The sequence below is a fragment of the Pan troglodytes genome, chromosome 1 (assembly GCF_028858775.2).
Source record: "Pan troglodytes isolate AG18354 chromosome 1, NHGRI_mPanTro3-v2.0_pri, whole genome shotgun sequence".
NCBI classification, from domain to species: Eukaryota; Metazoa; Chordata; class Mammalia; order Primates; family Hominidae; genus Pan; species Pan troglodytes.
Genome location: NC_072398.2, coordinates 98,069,196 through 98,088,063, shown reverse-complemented (window position 1 = coordinate 98,088,063; position 18,868 = coordinate 98,069,196). Strand labels below are relative to the sequence as shown.

The 18,868-nt window shown below is 55.1% G+C and overlaps 1 protein-coding gene across 11 annotated transcripts; it reads right to left on the bottom strand.

Moving 5' to 3' along the window:
* Positions 1-3,762: 3,762 nt before the first annotated feature.
* Positions 3,763-18,744, bottom strand: SEMA6C (semaphorin 6C). 11 transcript variants are annotated; one of them, XM_001170541.7, is made up of 20 exons: positions 18,513-18,711; positions 16,442-16,491; positions 14,560-14,731; positions 12,024-12,138; positions 11,686-11,749; positions 11,473-11,529; positions 10,682-10,783; positions 10,368-10,458; positions 10,038-10,157; positions 9,763-9,851; positions 8,907-9,124; positions 8,498-8,629; positions 8,061-8,213; positions 7,641-7,814; positions 7,214-7,360; positions 6,849-6,926; positions 6,671-6,726; positions 6,452-6,496; positions 6,011-6,106; positions 3,763-5,568 (listed from the first exon to the last, which is right to left on the bottom strand). In XM_001170541.7, the coding sequence occupies exons 3-20, from the start codon at positions 14,675-14,677 to the stop codon at positions 4,535-4,537; spliced, it is 2,889 nt and encodes a 962-aa protein (XP_001170541.2). In that variant the 5' UTR covers positions 14,678-14,731; positions 16,442-16,491; positions 18,513-18,711; the 3' UTR covers positions 3,763-4,534. The 11 variants fall into 11 exon arrangements, with proteins under 11 accessions (XP_001170541.2, XP_063669784.1, XP_063669785.1 ...); XM_063813714.1 differs by having other exon boundaries at positions 18,509-18,597; XM_063813715.1 differs by lacking the exon at positions 18,513-18,711 and adding an exon at positions 17,103-17,190.
* Between the last annotated feature and the right edge of the window lie 124 nt (positions 18,745-18,868).

Sequence of the window (18,868 nt, the reverse complement as noted above, 5' to 3'; positions counted from 1 at the left end):
TTCCCAAACTGTTGGAATTACAGGCGTGAGCCATGGCACCCTGGCTAAAATTGTTCTTTCTAAAACTACAGTTTCTACATTGAGTTAATTAGTGTACTTTCCTCTGTGATTTCCCTTTTGTCAGAATGCTATTTTATTCACTAGCCTTGGGCAGCTTAATTCATCTCAGATTTGCATTTAAGAAACTGAGGGCCAGGTGCCATGGCCTGTAATCCCAGCACTTTGGGAGGCCAAGGCCGGCGGATCACGAGGTCAGGAAATTGAGACCATCCTGGCTAACATGGTGAAAACCTGTCTCTACTAAAAACACAAAAATTAACTGGGTGTGGTGGCAGGCGCCTGTAGTCCCAGCTACTCAGGAGGCTGAGGCAGGAGGCGGAGCTTGCAGTGAGCCGCAGTTGCACCACTGCACTCCAGCCTGGGTGACAGAGTGAGACACTATCTTGAAAAAAAAAAAAAAAAAAGCCAAACTCGGACAGATCACCTGAGGTTGGGAGTTCGAGACCAGCCTGGCCAACATGGTGAAACCCCATCTCTACTGAAAATACAAAAATTAGCCAGGCATGGTGGCACATCCCTGTAATCCCAGCTACTCGGGAGGCTGAGGCAGGAGGCTTGAACCCAGGAGGCAGAGATTGCAGTGAGCGGAGAGAGCCGAGATTGCGCCACTGCACTCCAGCCTGGGCGACAGAGCAAGACTCCGTCTCAAAAAAAAAAAAAAAAGAAAGAAACTGAGAAGAAAAATATGATCCAAGCAGCATTTCCTATAAGCTCCCCAAAGTAAATTTTGCTCCAAAACTAATTTGGGGGTATCTGCATAGAGTTTCTGGCCAGCAATACTTGAGCAAGAAGAGTAAAAAATAATCTCTCTTGTGGGGAATGAATAGGGTCTTCATCTCCAGGTATGCTGGATGTTTTCTTTCTTTCCTTCCAGATTACACTCCTCTATTCTGTAGCCTGTTCTCTGTCCTGGGAGACTGACCTATATGAACATCAATGGGCTTCCTGTGCTTTGGCCTCCAGTTGGATTCAGCCAATAGGGAGCCCTGACAGGAGACTGGGGGAAGAGAAAAGACTGAAGTCGATGTATTGACATCTGCCAGGCGCAGTGGTGCACTCCTGTAATCTCAGCTACTCGGAAAGCTGAGGCACGAAAATCACTTGAACCTGGGAGGCGGAGGTTTTGGTGAGCTAAGATCACACCACTGCACTCCAGCAACTGTATCGCAAAAAAAAAAAAAAAAAAAAAAAAAAAAGTCACTGCTTCTCTCAAGGCACTCTCCCCCTCCAGGACCTAGAAACTAATAACTCCTTTTATCCTTTTAGGCCTAATACAGTTATTAGCCTCCAGTTACTGACCTATCCTTTGCCCATACCTTTCAAAATAGCCCTTCATTATTTTGAGAATGTTATTTCCTGTTGGGACCCTGTCTGATACACCTGGTAAAAGTAGGTGATCTTTTAGATTTACAGGCTTCATATTTTATCCATGTACTTGAACCTTACTCTCATACATATAACCTTATATTCTTATGAGCGAACAGTTCTGAAGGGTCAACTGCTGGATTAAGTAGCAGAGAGTGACGCATACCTGTGTGGTTCTCATGGATGGGACAGTGACATCAAGGAGTTAAAAACCTGAGAGACAATAATATCTCAGGCCCCTGTGACTTAGCCCCCAAAGAACCCAAGATGCTGAACAGCTTTTCAAGCTCTGTGACTGTGGAACCTTCTGTGATTCAAGTCCCCAAAGCCTTACACAAACTGATGGAATCTGTCTGCTGGGGCCCTGGTTTCTCCATAACCTCCCAGGATGCCTCTGAGAAATCAGCTTAGAAATCCCTGAGGATGATGATGCTATCCTCCCGTTGGCACATTCTGGTTTTCCTAAAGACAAAAACTGAGCTAATGGTATGATTTTTAAAAAAAGAGTATTAGCAGATTCCTTGAGGTCATATTTATCCTTCTATTGTCAGGGAAAATTTACTTTAATTCATCCTCTTAATTTATTATTCACTACTCTATCAGGGAGAGGTATCTGTATTAATGAACTGCATACTTGGTAGAAGTCTGCTTTATTTTGGGCAAATAATTTTCCCACAAAGCACTTAATTTAAATATATATATTTATACGGTACTTTACAAATCCCTGTTGCCATATGTTCTTTCCATTCCTTACCAAAAAAACAGCCTCAAAGATGTTGGTTGAATTGCCAAGGTCACATAGAAAACAAGAGGTAGAGACCCAGGACTGTTGCTCTCACTGCAACATAGTTACTTCTGTTAGCTCTGAGAGTTCAGTTTAGATACTCTTTGGCTAAAGAAGTCACCATAGTGATAAATACTAATAAAAGAACATATTTTATAATTAAACTACAACCAGGACTTTAACCTATAAATTACTGCTGCCTGCAAAGAATTACAAGATTAAATTTCCATTGTATATATCTCTTTTAGGTCTATATTTAAACCTTAGGATCATTTACCCTTTTTGTTTGTGACCACCTTCAAGGCAAGAACTATATTTGAGTTTTGTCCCTCAGAGGACTGTGAAAGGCTGCAGCCTTGAAACTTTTCCTTGTCCTTCCTTTAAAATTTCGGTTTGAAGAGGATAATGAAGTCAAGTGACTGGATTCTCTACTCCTTCCTTGCTTGCTTTCCTCCAGTATCTAGGAAACTAGCACTGGCCCCGAGGCACCTTGGTTTAAGTAAGGCACCCCATACGGGAAAAACTGAGACCTAAAGGACCACTTCAACCTGGTGAAACAAGCGCCAAGCAAAAAGAGGTCAGACTCTGGAGGACAACCAAATTTGGCCAGACAAGCTTAACTGAAATGGAAATAATGTTCAGAGGGCATTAAAAAACCCTGGGGGTAAAATCTATAGGTGAAAATTATAAGGATACAAAGGGAAAGGGATTGCCTAGTGAAAGCAGATCGCAAAGTTAGGAATAGGAATAGCCTATGCGTGAGTTTGAAGGAATTACTATCTCACAAGATACCATGCCTTCGCCTTTAGAAAGCGTTTTCACATTCTGGTACTTGAGCTTCTCAACCCCATTTTTCAGATGAACAAATGGAGGCTCCGGGCGGAGTTCTGACCAGTCATGATCACAAGTAATAAAGCGCGGAACTAGGAACAAGTTCAGGCTTCCCCAAATTGTTCTCAGCAGTTTCCCGCCGAGGACATTTAGGTAGCAAACGGGAAGGGGACTGGTGAGGCTTCCTTAGCAGCAAGAGTTGGCCCGACCCCAGGCGGAGCCAGCGGGAGAATGTGGGGCTCGAACTGGGCGGACATTGCAGCCACGCGGGGGTGAAAAACCCGATTTGTAAATTCGCACCAGCTGCCGCCTCAGTTAGGCCTTAAAGCGTTGTTAGCGAGGGTGGTGGGCGGTGCAGGTGGTCCTGTTCGTCCCTCTCATTGGTGCCGGGGATAACGGACAGGTATCCGCAGCCAGTCCCAACCGGAGCAAAGGGAGCTTCACGACAGCTACACGCTACCTGGTCCTGAGCGCGCGGAGCTTGAGCGCGGCGGCGGCTTCTTGGGGGGTGGCTAAGCGTGCGTGTGACGCCGCGCGCGCTCTCGTCCCCCGTCCCGCTCTCCGTGGGGGCCGCTCCTTAAGTAAGAGCTGGGGGCAGACCCTTGCCTCCAACAGGGACGAATACTTTGCTGTTTTTTGTAGCCTACCCCTCATGCAACCCAAAATCTGCCAGACAGATTCTCCTCAGGACAAGATTTTCTGATGTGGAACTTCAAGTAACGTACGCTGCAGCTTCATTTTATTTCTCAAAAAATTCCCTCCGCCGCCCCATCCCATAGACTAGGCCTTTAAGAAAGTCCCTCTTACCTCGATCTGGAAACGAGCTCCGAGGGCCTTCCCCAGCCTCAACTAAACTTTACCGGGGTCCCCCGGGCCCTGGCTCACCTCGACACCGTTAGTTCGCTCGTCTCCTTTAGGAAACCTTTCCAGACTGCCCCCCGGCGGGACCGCAGCCATCCCATTACCCGGGAGAGCCCAGGGCCCAGATGAAGGCAGAGAGCGAGGGCGCCCAGAGCGAGCCGACCGACTGCCGCCCTCCCCCGCCCGAGTGAAGTCAGGCAGTGGCTGCAGACACGGCTGTATTGGGAAGCGGAGGCTCCTACACAGTAGGAGAGGCACGTCCCAGACCCAGGAGGCCCGAGGACTCTGGACACAGCGCGCGCGGCCCGCCCGGGGCACAGTCTCTGGGGGAGCCCCGAGGGGCGAGTTAAGGCAGCTTGGCTGGAAGGGAGCGGGGAGTGGGAGTCCGCCAGCTCCCCCTGAAATGCTGGCTCACTGAGGGGACGGGCTTCTCACCTCCCACTCCTCTGTCGAGGACAGGGGGAAAGACAGTCAATAAATAAACCCGAGGCGAAAAGGGGCCTCGGGAGACTCTGCGAGTCGGGAAGGCTGGAGGTGCGGGGCGAGGGGGCGGTGAGACGTCCTGAAGAGCGTCCAGCTCGTGGCCGAGAGGACTCGGGCGCTCCCCACGCTGGAGGCCGTGGGCCGCTCCCTTTAAAAGTTGAAACGGCCGCCGTTCGGGACGGCCTGGCGGGAGGAGGGCCCGACGAGGGGAGGCTTCAGGGACAACTGGGGCTTCTCGACGTCCACCCTTTTCAGGGCGCGGCCCCGGTAGCCCTCGGGCCGGCCCAGGTACAGGAGGTGCTTCCCGGGACCCCCGGAGTACCTGGAGGGACCTCCCGAGGGGACTCGAGTGAGCAGGGCAGGGGGGGCCCGGTGGCCGGAGAAAGGCAACCTCCGGCCTCCGCCGACGCCCAGCCGGGGAGCGGGGGCGGAGAGCGCGGGCCGGGCGGGGGCAGAGGCGCAACTGCCCTCGGGGGGCACGTCCAGCCTCAGCGGCGGGGCGCACTCGTGGGGCCTGGGGCTGGGGCCGCCCAAGAGGGCGGGGGCGGGCTCCGGCGGGAGCGCCCGCGAGGTTAAAGGGGCGGGGGGCTCGGCCCCCTTTCTGGGCGGCTGCGGGCCGTGCAGGTAGCGCAGCAGTTCCTCCAGGGTGGTGACTTCCACGGCCTGCCCGGGACAGCCGGGCGGCGGTGGCCTCACCAGCACGCGGGGCGCGGGCCTGCCCGCCGCGTGCCCGCCCCGTGAGCGGCCCGGACCCTCCTTGGCGTTGTTCCTGTTCTGGTTCCACTCCCAGGGGTCCCCGGCGGCGCGGAGGTGCTTGACCGGCAGCTCCGGCGTGGACTCGGGGGTGGGTAGGCAGGCCAGCTCCGGCGGGGGCACGCCCTCCGGAGGCGGCAGGAAGGTGGTGTAGAGCTGCGGCGTCTGCACCGCGTCCCGGTCCTTGGAGGGCGGCGGGGGCTCTGGGCCCCCACCGTGGAGCCGGGCCAAACTGCGGAGGGAGAGAGGGCGCGGGAGCCCCGGAGTCTCGATGTCCTTGCCCCGACGTCGGTGGGCGCGGCGACAAGCACAGGAGACCAGGAGGCCAGAGACTGAGGCGCCCAGGGCAAAAGCTGCAGCCACACTGGCCAGGAGGAGTGGGATGGGGACGGAGCGGGAGGCCGAGGCTGGGGGCAGGTCCCGGCGCACGCCTGCCGACCGAGAGGGAGGAGGGAGGCTCAGCCAAGGGGAGGCGGTGCGGGGGACCTAGGCCCAGAGGCGCCGGCAGTTCCCAGGCCTGACATCATCGTCCCTCCCGCTGCTACTCAGCCTCACTCCTACAGCCTCCACCATCCTCAGGATTCACCTCTCCTGACTCCTCAGCATACAGCCCACGCACTACCCCTCACACTCAGGCCAGAGCTTGGGCCTGAGGATTCCACATCCCACTTCTGGCCCCTGTAGCCATGCCAAGAGCAACTGCCAAAAACTGCTCGTGCAGGAGAACTCGGGGCTGGGATGCCCAATTCTGGGGAAGGGAGGCTCCAAACAGGCGTTAGTGACCACCAAACACCATTCAGTGAGGGGCTTAGAACGCTCCGAGAATCAGCAGCCCCACACTTCACTCCTGTCTCTCCCAAGTAGCCCCCTTACCCCGAGTGTGAACTCCAAGAGTGGAAGACTGGGGCCGGGGGTGGGCATCACTGGGAGGACTGGGGGTCCCAGGGGAAGGGCCAGGACCCGGAAGCACTGGTGGCAGAGACCAGGTCAGAGCCAGTGAGGCTCTTGATCTCTACCCCTGACACCCTTCCAGGGGTCCTTCCTCCCTCCTGTGGAACCCAGGAGTCCAGAACGCCAGCCTCTAGTTTCTTCTGGGCCTGGGGAAGGGCTTATCATGCAGGACATTGATTTATTTGTTCAAAAAGTACCCTACTGTGTGCCAAGTACTGAGCTACATGCTGGGTATCTGGAGGATGTCGACCCTTTTCCGATACTCCCAGGGTATTCAGAATGCTGCTCTGCTGCTGCTACAGGACACACACTCAGGTATGTGGGCTGAGCAAGGGAAGGTGAGGTTGGGACAAGAGGACTCACCATAAGCAGAATCCCCAGGGCCAGACTGACTCCCAGTAGCTCCATCTATGAAGAAGGGACAGGGTGAAGATGGGGGGAAAGAGAAGCTTCATGAAGAACTGATGGGGTGACTGTGCCACAGAAGGAGAGAAGGACAAAAGGCCAAGCCTGGGATGGTGTCTGTGGCCATCATGGCCATGTGCAGCTTTGGCTGCAACAGCAGCTGCCTCTTCTGTTTACCTTGGCAGTCACCATGCTCCATGGATTCCTGGTTCCCAGCCTGATCCACATCAGTCCTAGGAGGAAAACGAAGTGGCTCTAGAATTCTGTACGTTGTCCGTATCTCCCACTCTGGCCCTCAGCTTGTCTTATTGGTGGGGAATTTTATGCTCAGGAAACCCAAGGACCCATCACTTACCCACCAGATCCCCTGATATCCACACAGCCCCTGGAGCTATGCCATCCACAGTATGGGTCCTGAGAAGCCAAACAGCTCCTAGGGAAAACGGAGGTGTGTGAGGCTGGATCCCTTTCTACTCCAGTCACTTTCCATTCTGCTGCCTTTTCCCACCCTGGCTTACAGGAGGCTCCCAGCCTCATTCTCTCCTGTCCACCTCAGTCTCTCCACACCCTGGTTGCTGCCCACCTTCAGAATGCTTGAGGTACCTAGGCACCCCACAGCCATCCCCTGTGTTTTCCTGCCACCCCAAAGACCTGTGTTTCTGTGCTCTTGCTGGCCCGGGGAGCTTGCCCACACAGGGCCTGGCCTCAGGCCCCTCTCACCTCTGACAGGCCCCATGCCGGGCACACCGGCTGAGAGGGAGGTAGACAATACAGCCAGAAAAAGCCACAAAAAGCCTGTGACCCTCAGTGTCCAGCTCCAGCCCTATGATCCGTCGTGCTGTTTGGGCTGTCCGCTTCCCACTGCACCTAGGGTGAGGCCAGAAGGAACCAGAGATGGACAATGAGGCTACCTTTTCCCTGAGTGAGTGGAAGAACAGAAAGCGGGGAGGCACACAAGCAACTGAGCACAACCCATGGAGCTGCCCCGCCCTACCACACTGTCCAGTCTTCTCGCCAAGCCTGTCTAGCCCAGAGCTCCCACCCTGCAAAAGCCAATGTTGATGTTTCCAACCTATTCCCGAATCTGCAGCTGCTACCTCCCATCCCATCCCTGCTTTGCAGGGGGCCTGCCCTCCAAAGGCCTCACCGGGCAGGGCTGTAGGCATCAATCTCTTCCAGGAGGATGGGCTCAGGTCCCCCGGATCGCCCACCTGGGGGCAGCACCTTCAGCACTGTCCCATCATTGGAGCCAAGGAACATGACTGTGATGTTACTGTGGGGACCAGCCATGCCATCCACAGCTACTTGGGTCAGTAGGGCCCTGGAGGAAAGGGCCTCAGGTCAGGGAACCTGTCTAGTGGAAACCTGAGCATTTCAGGGAGAGCCCAACTGCCTTGGTAGCTGTGCCTGTGCCTTTCCCCCAGGCCCCAGGGTTGCCTTCTTAGCTCTCTCCCTTCTACTTTCACAAGTTCTTCCTCCCACCAATGCAGTTTACCTTGTTGGGTCAAAGAAAGAGGAGGGTGGCTGAGAACAGGGAGGCAGTGGTCAGTGTTTTTCAGCCCCATACCTGCTAGTGAGAGTGAGTAGAGGCTGATGGGTGACAGGTGGTACAGCGGGGTCCAGCAGCGGGTGAGCCTTGATGAAGGTCAGGACATCATCAGGGAGGTCTCGGGAAGAGGAGAACAAGGCAGCTCCCCCTACTCCTGCACAGGATCCTGGCCTGGTGGGTGAATGGGAAGGGGCTGCCTTTGGACTGGGAGCTGGAGCTTAGTTAACCTCTGTGCCCCCTACTGCTCCCAAACCTGACTGGAAAGCCTTGCTCCCCCTCCATACAGACACTCGTAGCACTGTCCCCTTCCCTGCCGCAGCTCTTCAGCCCCACTGCCACCCCACTATAGCTCCCCACCCTGAGGCCTTGGACATCTCACTACCTCCTCACAATCCCATCTTGGGGGCAGACGCTGCTTGCTTCTGCCCCCACAAAAACAACTCCATCCTGGGTACCTGGGTGAGGGAACTCTGTCCTCAGACACAGGAGTCCAGGCCCCATCCAGACTCCTCTGCTCCTTGAACTTGCCCTCAAACCCACGCTCAATCTCATCCAGGTAGAAGGCGCAGACGGCAGAGCCAGGGATGCTGAAGGAGCCAGAAAAGATGCAGGATAGGTGCTGAAAGGAACTGCACAACTTCCCCCAGGAAGAAGTGGTGGCACCCTTCATACCACGTTAAGAGGTAGAGACTGAGGAGGTGGGGCAGCCACTGGGTGCCACACTAGGAGAAAAAATGGCAACATAGCAAACTGGCTTTGTTCGGAGGTTCCCTTAACTGCCCCATCAGTAGGCTGTGAAAGGGGAGTTTGGAGGCTGGTGAGGCAGGGGACAGATTGGGTCACACTAGTCAGCCTAGTACCAACCTATTGGTCTGGGTGGTGAAGACCCCAAAGAGAGCAGAGCGGCCATGCAGGTTCACAGGCCCAGTCAAGGCCTGTAAAACGTCAAAATAGAAAGTAGAGTCCCCAGGGACAGAGCAGTTGAGCCGAAGCTTCAGGAAGGATGTCCAGTGGCGGTCCAAGGCCCGAGGCGAGCCGCCCATGTCACGTTTACATACTCGGGCTACGCGGGAGAACTGCACCTAGGGGAGGAGAGCGGAGTAGACAATGGTGAGACAGACCCACAGGGCCAGCTGCATGCAAGGAGTGTGGTGAGTTAAGAGCAGTAAGGGGCTGGGCGCGGTGGCTCACGCCTGTAATCCCAACACTTTGGGAGGCTGAGGTGGGTGGATCACGAGGTCAGGAGATCGAGACCATCCTGGCTAACACGGTGAAACCCCATCTCTACTAAAAATACAAACAAATTAGCCAGGCGTGGTGGTGGGCACCTGTAGTCCCAGCTGCTCGGGAGGCTGAGGCAGGAGAATGGCGTGAACCCAGGAGGCGGAGCTTGCAGTGAGCCAAGATGGCGCCACTGCACTCCAGCCTGGGCGACAGAGCAAGACTCCGTCTCAAAAAAAAAAAAAAAAAAAGAGCACCAAGGGAGCAATGTGAGGGGCACAGTGAATGAAGGGTATGGCATGGTAGGTCAACTTGGGTCAAGGGTGAGGGACAAGCAGGATGTGGGGTCAGAGGGCTTGGGGCTATTCCAAGTTGAGGGGTGAGAGTCCAGGGGATTGCTTTGTGGAGATTATGGTGAGGAGATCTCCTCCCACTCAGACTGGCTCCTCAGGATCCAGCAGAACCCTCCAGCTACCCACCCTGATGCCCACCTCCTTACCCTCCCCAGCCGAGCATCCTCCACAGAGACCTCGCGGAAGAAGAAGTAGACATGGTCTCCATGCTCCAAGGCCTGGACAAAGTGTGGCTCTAAGATGGGGAATGACAGGAAAGGGTATAGAAGAGTATCTGTACCTGCTCAGAAGCTCCTGGCCCCACACCGCTCTCCCCATTGCATACATACACACTACCACACCATTTGCCTGCTCCCCGCCACAGTCCTCCCTCTGTGCCTCCTCCCCAATAACAGTCTCCTTTCCCCAGGCCCGCCCTGACCTCGGAGCCACTTGGAGTCATACTTGGCGGAGCGGAGTGGGGGCTGGGGCCCAAGGCTTCTGTAAACTACAGCATCACTGGCCTGGAAATCCGCAGCTGTGGCTGAGTACAGGCTGCCCTCTGGAGGGATGGGTGGAGTGGGGTCAGGGGAGGGCTCAGGGATCTGTATCCTGCCTCTTCTTGGGCCTCCTGCACCCCTACCTAGGCCTGGCCCTGGCCCCTACCTCAACCCTCCACTCAGGGGAATGGGGGAAAGACCCACTGGGAGAGGAGCTAAGGTGGGAGCTCCCTCCAGCCACATGCTTTCTTCTCACATGCCCAGTTGCACACCTGCAAAGATGGCCACGTTGGACTGGGTGGCATCAAAGGGGCATCGAGCCTGCCCACTCAGTTCCTCACCCTCCTGCTGCAGCGAAGTTATCTGAGGGCAGAGGGAGCAGATGCCTGGAACCTTTAGGGTCTTGGAGTCTGGCTCCATAGCCTATTCCCTCCTGTCCCGTTGCCTCCTCCCCAACCCCTCTGGACCCTTGCATTCTGGGCACTCCCATTCCCCAACCGCAGTCCTTGGTCCTTTCCCATCAAACCCATTGCCCATCTTGGGGTCCCCCCAACTCCCATCCTAACCCCCACCCTCTCTTTTGTACCCCATAGCTGCGGCACACAGGGCTGAATGAGTTCGTTCCACAGGCAAGGAGCGTCTGGGAGTCCCAGGGAACAAGAACACGAATATAGTTGTAGCACTCATCCTAGAGAACCCAAAATTCTAGGTCAGTGACAGAGGGTCCTGGGACTGAGAACAGGAGGTAATAGAAAGGTGGGCTTACAGGGCGGGCGTGGTGGCTCATGCCTGTAATCCTAGCACTTTGGGAGGCCAAGGTGGGCAAGTTGCCTGAGTTCAGGAGTTCAAGACCAGCCTGGGCAACACGGTGAAACCCCATTTCTACTAAAATACAAAAAATTAGCTGGGTGTAGCAGCATGTGCCTGTAATCCCAGCTACTTGGGAGGCTGAGGCAGGAGAAATGCTTGAACCATGGAGGCGGAGGTTGCAGTGAGCCAAGATCGTGCCATTGCACTCCAGTCTGGGCAACAGACTGAGACTCCGTCTCAAAAAAAAAAAAAAAAAAAAAGAAAGAAAGAAAGGTGGGCTACTCCTCTGGAGCCCAACAGAGCAATGTGAGATAAAGTCCCAAATAAGCTGTTTGCTGGCCCTCTGGCCTTCTGCAAATCCTTTGGCCTCTCTGAGCCTCACTTTTCTTTTTTGTGAGGCATGTAAGAGAAACTGAAAATCAGGAATTCTCTTTCCTTCTCATTTTCCCCTGTGGCCTGGGATGGAAAAAGTGTGAAGGAAATTGGGCATAGTAGAGGACCAGTTGGACAGAGACTGGGGGCAGAGTAATCCTCTCCTTCCCTCCACATTCTCGTCTCACTCCTTACCGTCAGCTTTCCCCGTACAGCACAGTTCTCCACATCTTGGCTTCTCCATGTTAGATACTGAAGGGATAAGTTGAAGAGGGAAAATCATGGGCAACTGGGTTCCCTCCTCACATTATGGCTCCTTTTGGATTCTTCTTCCCACCCACCTGACCCACATTAGACCTTTCCCAGCCTCATCTCCACGTCTGCACCTCTTCCCACACAGCCCCTCACCTTGTTGGGCACCAGCCCCTCCCCTTCTTCTTCGGCTTGAAGATCGAAGGAGAAAACGTGATCCCTGAGGGGGTAGGTAAGGAGGGGTCAGAGCCTAGTCAAGGCACCCCACTTTACCCACAGTCAGCTGTTCAGGGACAAACAGTGCAGACCTTCTGGCCCTCCCCTTCCCCCTTCCTCCATGCCTTGGCATTTGTGCTCTGGGTCCAAGCATGTCCACACCCCATGGCTTGTGCACCTGCATGTGTCCCCTGCAAGATGCTACAGTGGCCATACAGGTCCCAAGTCTTCCCAGGAGCATGCATGTCTGCCCCACAACTGTGCCACGGCCAGTTTACCGGGCAGCCACTAGCAAGGTCCGGTTCAAGGTCAGGAATCTCTGAAAGTCCAGCCCAAGTTCTGCAGCCACAGCATCATCCTCCAGGCCCCGAAACCAGGATAATGGGGAAGTACCTAGAGGACACAGAGAGATAGGATTCTGAGGATACCACAAACTTCCCCAACACCCTCTCCAACCAGATGAAACCCAGCAGTGGACACAGTGGATGTGTGAGGTTAGAGTGCCCAAAAGCTATTCTTAATACCAATAACACTGAGTACTTAATCTCTGCCAAACACAGTGTTAGCACTTTACACGAATTGTCTCATTTAATACATGGTCCTATGAGGTAGCTTTGGCCCCATTTTACAGATGAGGAGCCTGAGACTAGAAGCCATTTAGGAATTTGCTCATTTAGCTGGGAAGTGGCAGGTATCAGGATTCAGATCCAGGTCTGTCTGCCTCTGGAGTTGAGCCTAGTCCCTTCTTGGAACTGCCTTAGGGCTAGCAATTTCCTTTCACTCCCACCTTATGCACTGTCCCACTGGAGCATTTATTCACTCCGTTTCTCCCAGCCCTCTGCACCCTCCCCTCAAGGCTCTTCACAGGCCACCTCAGCCCTCCAAGGTTTCTGCCTCCTCTGACCACCTCACCTCCAGCATCCACCTGGCCTGATCATGGTGGAAACCACAGTCATCAGTGGTCAAAGGATAGCCAGAGTTCAGGGATAAATGATTTAACATTTATAATGTGCTCAGCTGGGAGCGGTGGCTCACGCCTGTAATCCCAGCACTTTGGGAGGCCGAGGCGGGCGGATCACAAGGTCAGGAGATCAAGACCATCCTGGCTAACATGGTGAAACCCCATCTCTACTAAAAATACAAAAACAAAATTAGCCAGGCGTGGTGGCAGGCGCCTGTAGTCCCAGCTACTCGGGAGGCTGAGGCAGGAGAATGGCGTGAACCCAGGAGGCGGAGCTTGCAGTGAGCCGAGATCACGCCACTGCACTCTAGCCTGGGCAACAGTGCAAGACTCCGTCTCGAAAAAAAAAAAAAAAATTCATAATGTGCTTGGAGCTGCTTCTAGCACATAGGAGTGTTTGCTATTCTTATATATCCCTCAACAATTACTCCCAGTAACCCAACTGCAGCTCCTCTATCCTTAAAATTACTCTAAATCCTACAAATATAACCGGAACTGCAAATAGATAAAGGTTCTTCTCAGAAAAAGTGGGTTTATGCTTTCTATCATGGTGGGCTTATTGGTGGTACCAGTGGTAGAGAGGCGAGTAAGAGGTGTTGGGAACCACTGAACTAGTATTAGACCTTCTCTATGTAGCTAAGAATAACAGGAAACACATATAAAGCATTTACTTTGTGCCATACAGTCTTCTCAGCACTTTACATGTATAACCTCATTTAATCCCTAAATAATTCCATGAGGTAGAAGACTTTTGTTTTTTGTTTTTTGAGACGGAGCTTCACTCTTGTTGCCCATGCTGGAGTGAAATGGCGCGATCTCGGCTCACTGCAACCTCCGCCTCCTGGGTTCAAGCGATTCTCCTGCCTCAGCCACCCGAGTAGCTGGGGTTACAGGCACACGCCACCAAGCCTGGCTAATTTTTTGTATTTTTAGTAGAAACGGGGTTCCACCATGTTAGCCAGGCAGGTCTCGAACTCCTGACCTCAGGTGATCCGCCCACCTTGGCCTCCCAAAGTGCTGGGATTACAGGTGTGAGCCACCGTGCCCAGCTGACTTTTTTTTTTTTAATCGGCTTTTTTTTTTTTTTTTTAAAGAGATGGGATAGGGGGTTGGGGGGTGGGATGACTCTGGCTGTGTTGCCCAGGCTGGACTGCAGTGGCTATTCACAGGCGCCATCACAGAGCACTACATCCTGGGCTCAAGTGTTCTTCCTGCCTCAGCCTCCTGAGTACCCACCACTGGCTCAGAATACTATTATATTCATTTTACAGCTGAGGAGACTGAGACAAAGAAAGGTTAAGTAACTTAACCAAGGTCACACAGCTATTGAGCAGCTTGGCAGGGATTCAAACCTGCTAAGGTTTGGTCTAGCTGAGAGTCCATGTTCTTTTTTTTTTTTTTTTTTTTGAGACGGAGTCTCGCTCTGTTGCCCAGGCTGGAGTGCAGCGATATCCGCTCACTGCAAGCTCCGCCTTCCGGGTTCATGCCATTCTCCTGCCTCAGCCTCCCGAGTAGCTGGGACTACAGGCGCCCGCCACAATGTCCGGCTATTTTTTTTTTGTATTTTTAGTAGAGACGGGGTTTCACCGTGTTAGCCAGGATGGTCTCAATCTCCTGGAGAGCCCATGCTCTTAACCTCCACACGATGCTGCCTGTAAGTGAAGAAACCAGGCCCAGGGATGAGAAGCAGCTGGCAGGAGGTGTCAGCTCACTCTACCTGTTTCCTTCTTTTTGCTGGTCTGGCTGTTAGCTTCCTTGAGGCTGGGAGCCTTCCTGCACCTTGCCTCCCACACAGGGGGTCTCAGTCTCTAATTGTTCACAGAGATGGGGCAAGGTAGGTACTGGGCACTCACCTTGAAGGTCAGAGATCAACAGAGGGAGGGGGTCCTGGGGAAAGGCGGCCTGAGTATGGGGAAGTGAGAGCAGCAGCAGCAGTAGCAGCAAGGGCATGAAGTGGGGGGCACGGGGCATCCTGTGCGGGGCAGCTCAGGCCCCAGGGGGTGCCCCCTCACCCATAAGCCGGCCCTGAAAGGGGAGACAGGGAAAAGTGGGGGAGGAGTGAAGTTCCCTCTCCCCTGAAGCAAGCCAGCAGGCTCCTCTCCTGGTGTATCCCCAGAAGACCCTGTGGGGTGGGGGAAAAGAACCCTCTCTCCAGCACTGCCCCAGTTCCAGCCAGCTGTCATTGTCACTCAAGGCCCTTCCCTCTGCAACTGGCCCAAACTGGCTGGTGTGAGGCCTGCATGCATGACCCCAGGTAAGGACAGGACACATCCACCCCCATCTCAGCTTTTCCTCTTCTCTCCTGACTGGGTCTGGGACATTCAGTAGGTGACACCTCCTGGCCCCCCTCTTGCTAACCCCTTCTCAGCTATAATTAGAGACTGAAGCCTTAAAATTATAAATAGTGACTCCTTGGCACTGGGAGGAGGAAAAGGGCACCATGTCTGACTCCCCCTCCCTCCCAGACCCCCACGGCACCCTGGGAGCAATGCAGGCACTGCGCCTAGGCGGGGGCAGCTGTGTGGCTGACACTGTCCTTTCTAGAGTTGAGGAAGACACAGTTGGGGGAGGCAGCCTAGAGGTCACTGTGCTGGTCTAAGCTCATGCTTTGGGGGCCCTTCCCACTGCTAGGGAAGAACTGAGTAGGGAGGAGAGTTGGTGGGGGGGACTGTCTTCGCCAAAAATGAATCTGCATCAAAGCCAGATCAGAGGCTAAATTTAGCTCTGGCTGCAGCTGTCTGCCCGACCACTGTGCCACCCCCTCCAGGCTCTCTAGCCCCCTGCTCCTTCCCTGGCTCCTAAGAACCAGTGCATGTACTTGAGGGGGGAAGAGCAGACCCACCCCCTATGAGAAGCCAGGGGTACAAGGGACTAGTGAAGCAAAATGGCTAAACGTGCCCCTCTTTCCCTTCCTTCCCTCATCTGCTGCCTCTGAAATTAAAATATAAATTATTCAGTGACAGGCAGGTAATTGTAGCCCAAAGTCCAGGAAAAGATGGATATGGTGGAAGAGATGGTGAGACAGGTCTCCTTCCACCCATCAGCCTCCCTCAGCCAAATGACCCTGGCTGGGGCCCACAGTAGGAGGTATACACCAGCTTCCTGCCTTCCCCTAAAATTGAAGTGAGGGACTTGGTCGGCTCCAAAAATCAGGTCAAGAAGGGTGAGACTCCTTTCTTTTGTGAACAGATAACTATCCTTCACCAATCCTTAGTTGCCCATCCCACCGTGTCCCCTAAAACAGACCCTAAGCTTCCAGGCCAAGCCCCCTTCCATCTCCCCAGTAATTCTACTCTCCCAGCCAGGACCCAAGTGTCCCCCCACCCCCAATCCAGCATCACTGGTGGGGAGGCTGACGTCAGGTGGGGCTCCAAGAGAGCTGAAGAAAGGAAAAGAGTAGGAACACCTAATGATGACCCCCCTTCCCCAGGGCAGAGTAGCAGCTAGCTAACGACCCTCTGGTGTTGAAAGGCTGGGCCTTCCTCCCTCCCCCGACATGTTTCCGGATACTGTTGTTCCCAGGGGAAGAGAAAGGGACATAGCTTGTCTCTCATCCTCCCCAACCTGCTCTCCCCACCACCCCCCTGCCTCCAAGTTGCCCTGAGCAACTGGTATCTTCACCCTGGAAACAACTTTGGTCTCTGGCAAGTGGGGAGAAGAGCCAGCCCCTCTTTCTGCTCCCTGCTCATGCCTGCTTCCACCCCCTGCCCTCAGGAGCTGCTGCCCTTTCCTTACCTGGGTTGGTGACTCCTGTGGGGGCTTGAGGGGGATAGGAAACCTGTGACCTGATGGAAGACAGGACAAAGGAGAGAAGAGACTGCATTATGCTCCCCTTACCACATCCCTTACAAGTAAATGTAAAAATTCAAGAAAAGTCTGCTGACGCTTGGGTAGGGGAGATGCTGCCTTGAAAATGGGAGGGGGCTGATGACACTTCTTAATAGTTTGGTTACAAAGGTGCTGGTGGCTTTATGCCCAGAGATGCAGGGGAAGGGGATGGCCCCTTTCTAGAAACTGCTAGAACTACAGGGCTAGCCTTGGCAAAGGGGGTCACTGGGAGACTTTGTGGGGCATGGCGACCACTCCCATGTTAAGGCCCTCAGAATCCAACAGCCTTCTTAGCAAAAGCGCCTTAGCTAGGGACAATAGAGGCTAATTTGCATCTCATTTACATGCTCTTCATTTCCAGGCAAAATGATCTGATAGCAAGCACCCTCAACCCTTTCCTTCCTCCCTGAGAGAGCAGGCTGTGCCTCCCTTCCACCCAGTCTACACACACACACACACACACACACACACACACACACTCACACCCCACTTTAGGCTGGATTAGTCCAGCCTCTACAAACACTTGGCTGGCCTTTGCATTGGCCCTCTAGACTCAACTATGATACACCTTTAAGAGGGCTTCTTGTAGCTGTTTCTGGGGAGCAGCATCTGGTCAGCTCCTCAACTCCTGGCCTGGAGAAAAGATCACTCTGCCCTGGAAGAATCCGAGCTGCTTCACACACCCCATCTGAAGCACATGGGAGAGACCTGGCCGACTCTCCCCTTTCCAGATCCTCCCGTTGCTGGGAAGAGGAAACAGCCCTTCTCTCTCCTGGCCCCGAAGCCACCTCTGGGGAGTGGCTGGGGTCACAGCCAGAGTCTAGGAGAGCTGTGGAAGGGATGGAGAAGGGGAGACTGGGCTGGGGACAATAGCAGGAAGCCTTTGGGCTGGTCGCCCGCCCCAGTCCACCTTCCTCAGAGGGAGCAGGGTCGCGCCAAGGAGCCTGTGGAACCGGAGCTTTCCTTTCTCCAAGCCATTTCCCCCACTCTTAGCTCTTAGCCCCACACTCAGCACCTACCCTCCTTCCCACCCAACCCCCAACCAGGACAATCCAGGTGTCTAAAGCCTCGAAAAGAGGTGGGCCTAGGGCCAGGGGCTCGACGTGTCTCCCCCTCACCGGATCCGGGGCTCCGAGGAGGGGCCGGTAGCAGAGTCTGGGCCGGGACCGGGTCCCAGAGCCACGTTAGCGAGAGGAGGGGCTGGAGGGGCCTGCAGGCGCAGACGGAGAGGGGATAGGAGCGGGGGTTGGGGAGCGGAGGCGGGTCTCCCAGGCCAGGGAAACGGGGCCAGAGGCTGAGAACCGACGAGGGCGGGCCTGAGGCCGGCGCTCAGTGGGGACCGTGGGCTCAGGAGGCAGTTGCCAGCTCGGATGTCCTCCTTGGGAGACCTCAGTCTAACAAAGCCCCGGGCCGAGCGGGCTGAAGGAAGGAGATAGGCGCTGGGACCGATGTTGCTCGAGGGCCCCATTCGCCGCCTCTTTGCACGAGCCAACCCTTCAGAGGGTGCTCAGATTCCGGCTTGCACAAGGACAGAGGAGCACCCGTGACACAAAGTCCGGAACGATGCGCCCCTCTTCCCATCCCTTCAGGGGCGTCAGGAGGGTCTAGTTCTCCGTGGGTCTCGGAGCCCTAGTTTCCTTGCTGGGAAAGCAAGGGGCCAGGTTTTCCACCCTCTCTATGGAGCGCGCCTTAAATAATCCCTTTTCGCGCTTCCCAGTCCAGCGGGATGCGACTCGACGAAAGCCCAATTGAACGAGGTGCCCAGACTCTGCTCTCACCAGTACAGTTACGGGGCTCGGCCACTGTCCCTCCTTCCTCCCTGCACCCCAATTTCGTTGACCCTCTCCGTCAGCCAGGCACACCGGGCGCCGACACCCTCCCTGGTCCCCTAGCGCTTCAGAAGCTTGCCCCCCGCCGGCCGCGCCCTCCTGCTCCCTCCCCGCCTCCCCGCAGCCCCTTCCCTGCCCGGGGTACTTGCTCCAGGATTCGGGTCAGCGGGATCGAGATCGCCGCGGGCGGCCAGCGGCCACGCGCTGCGCTGAGTTCGCAATCCGTGGTTGTGCTCAGGCGAGATGCGATGAGCGTCCGAATTGGATGGTGCTTGAATTTGGGTTCCAGGGCGCTGTCGGGAGAGCCCTGGGTCCAAGTCCAGCCGCGGATCCGCGGAGGAAAACAATGCGACCGCCCGGGGCTCTGGGCTCGGCCCCAGTGGCCCCGCCCGCCTCCCAGCCGGGCCCACCTCCTGCCCGCCTTTGGTTCCCCGCGACTAATCCCGCCCTCGGAGGGCGGCTAGACACCGCCTTCTCGTCACCTCTCCGCCAATAGTGCTGCCCG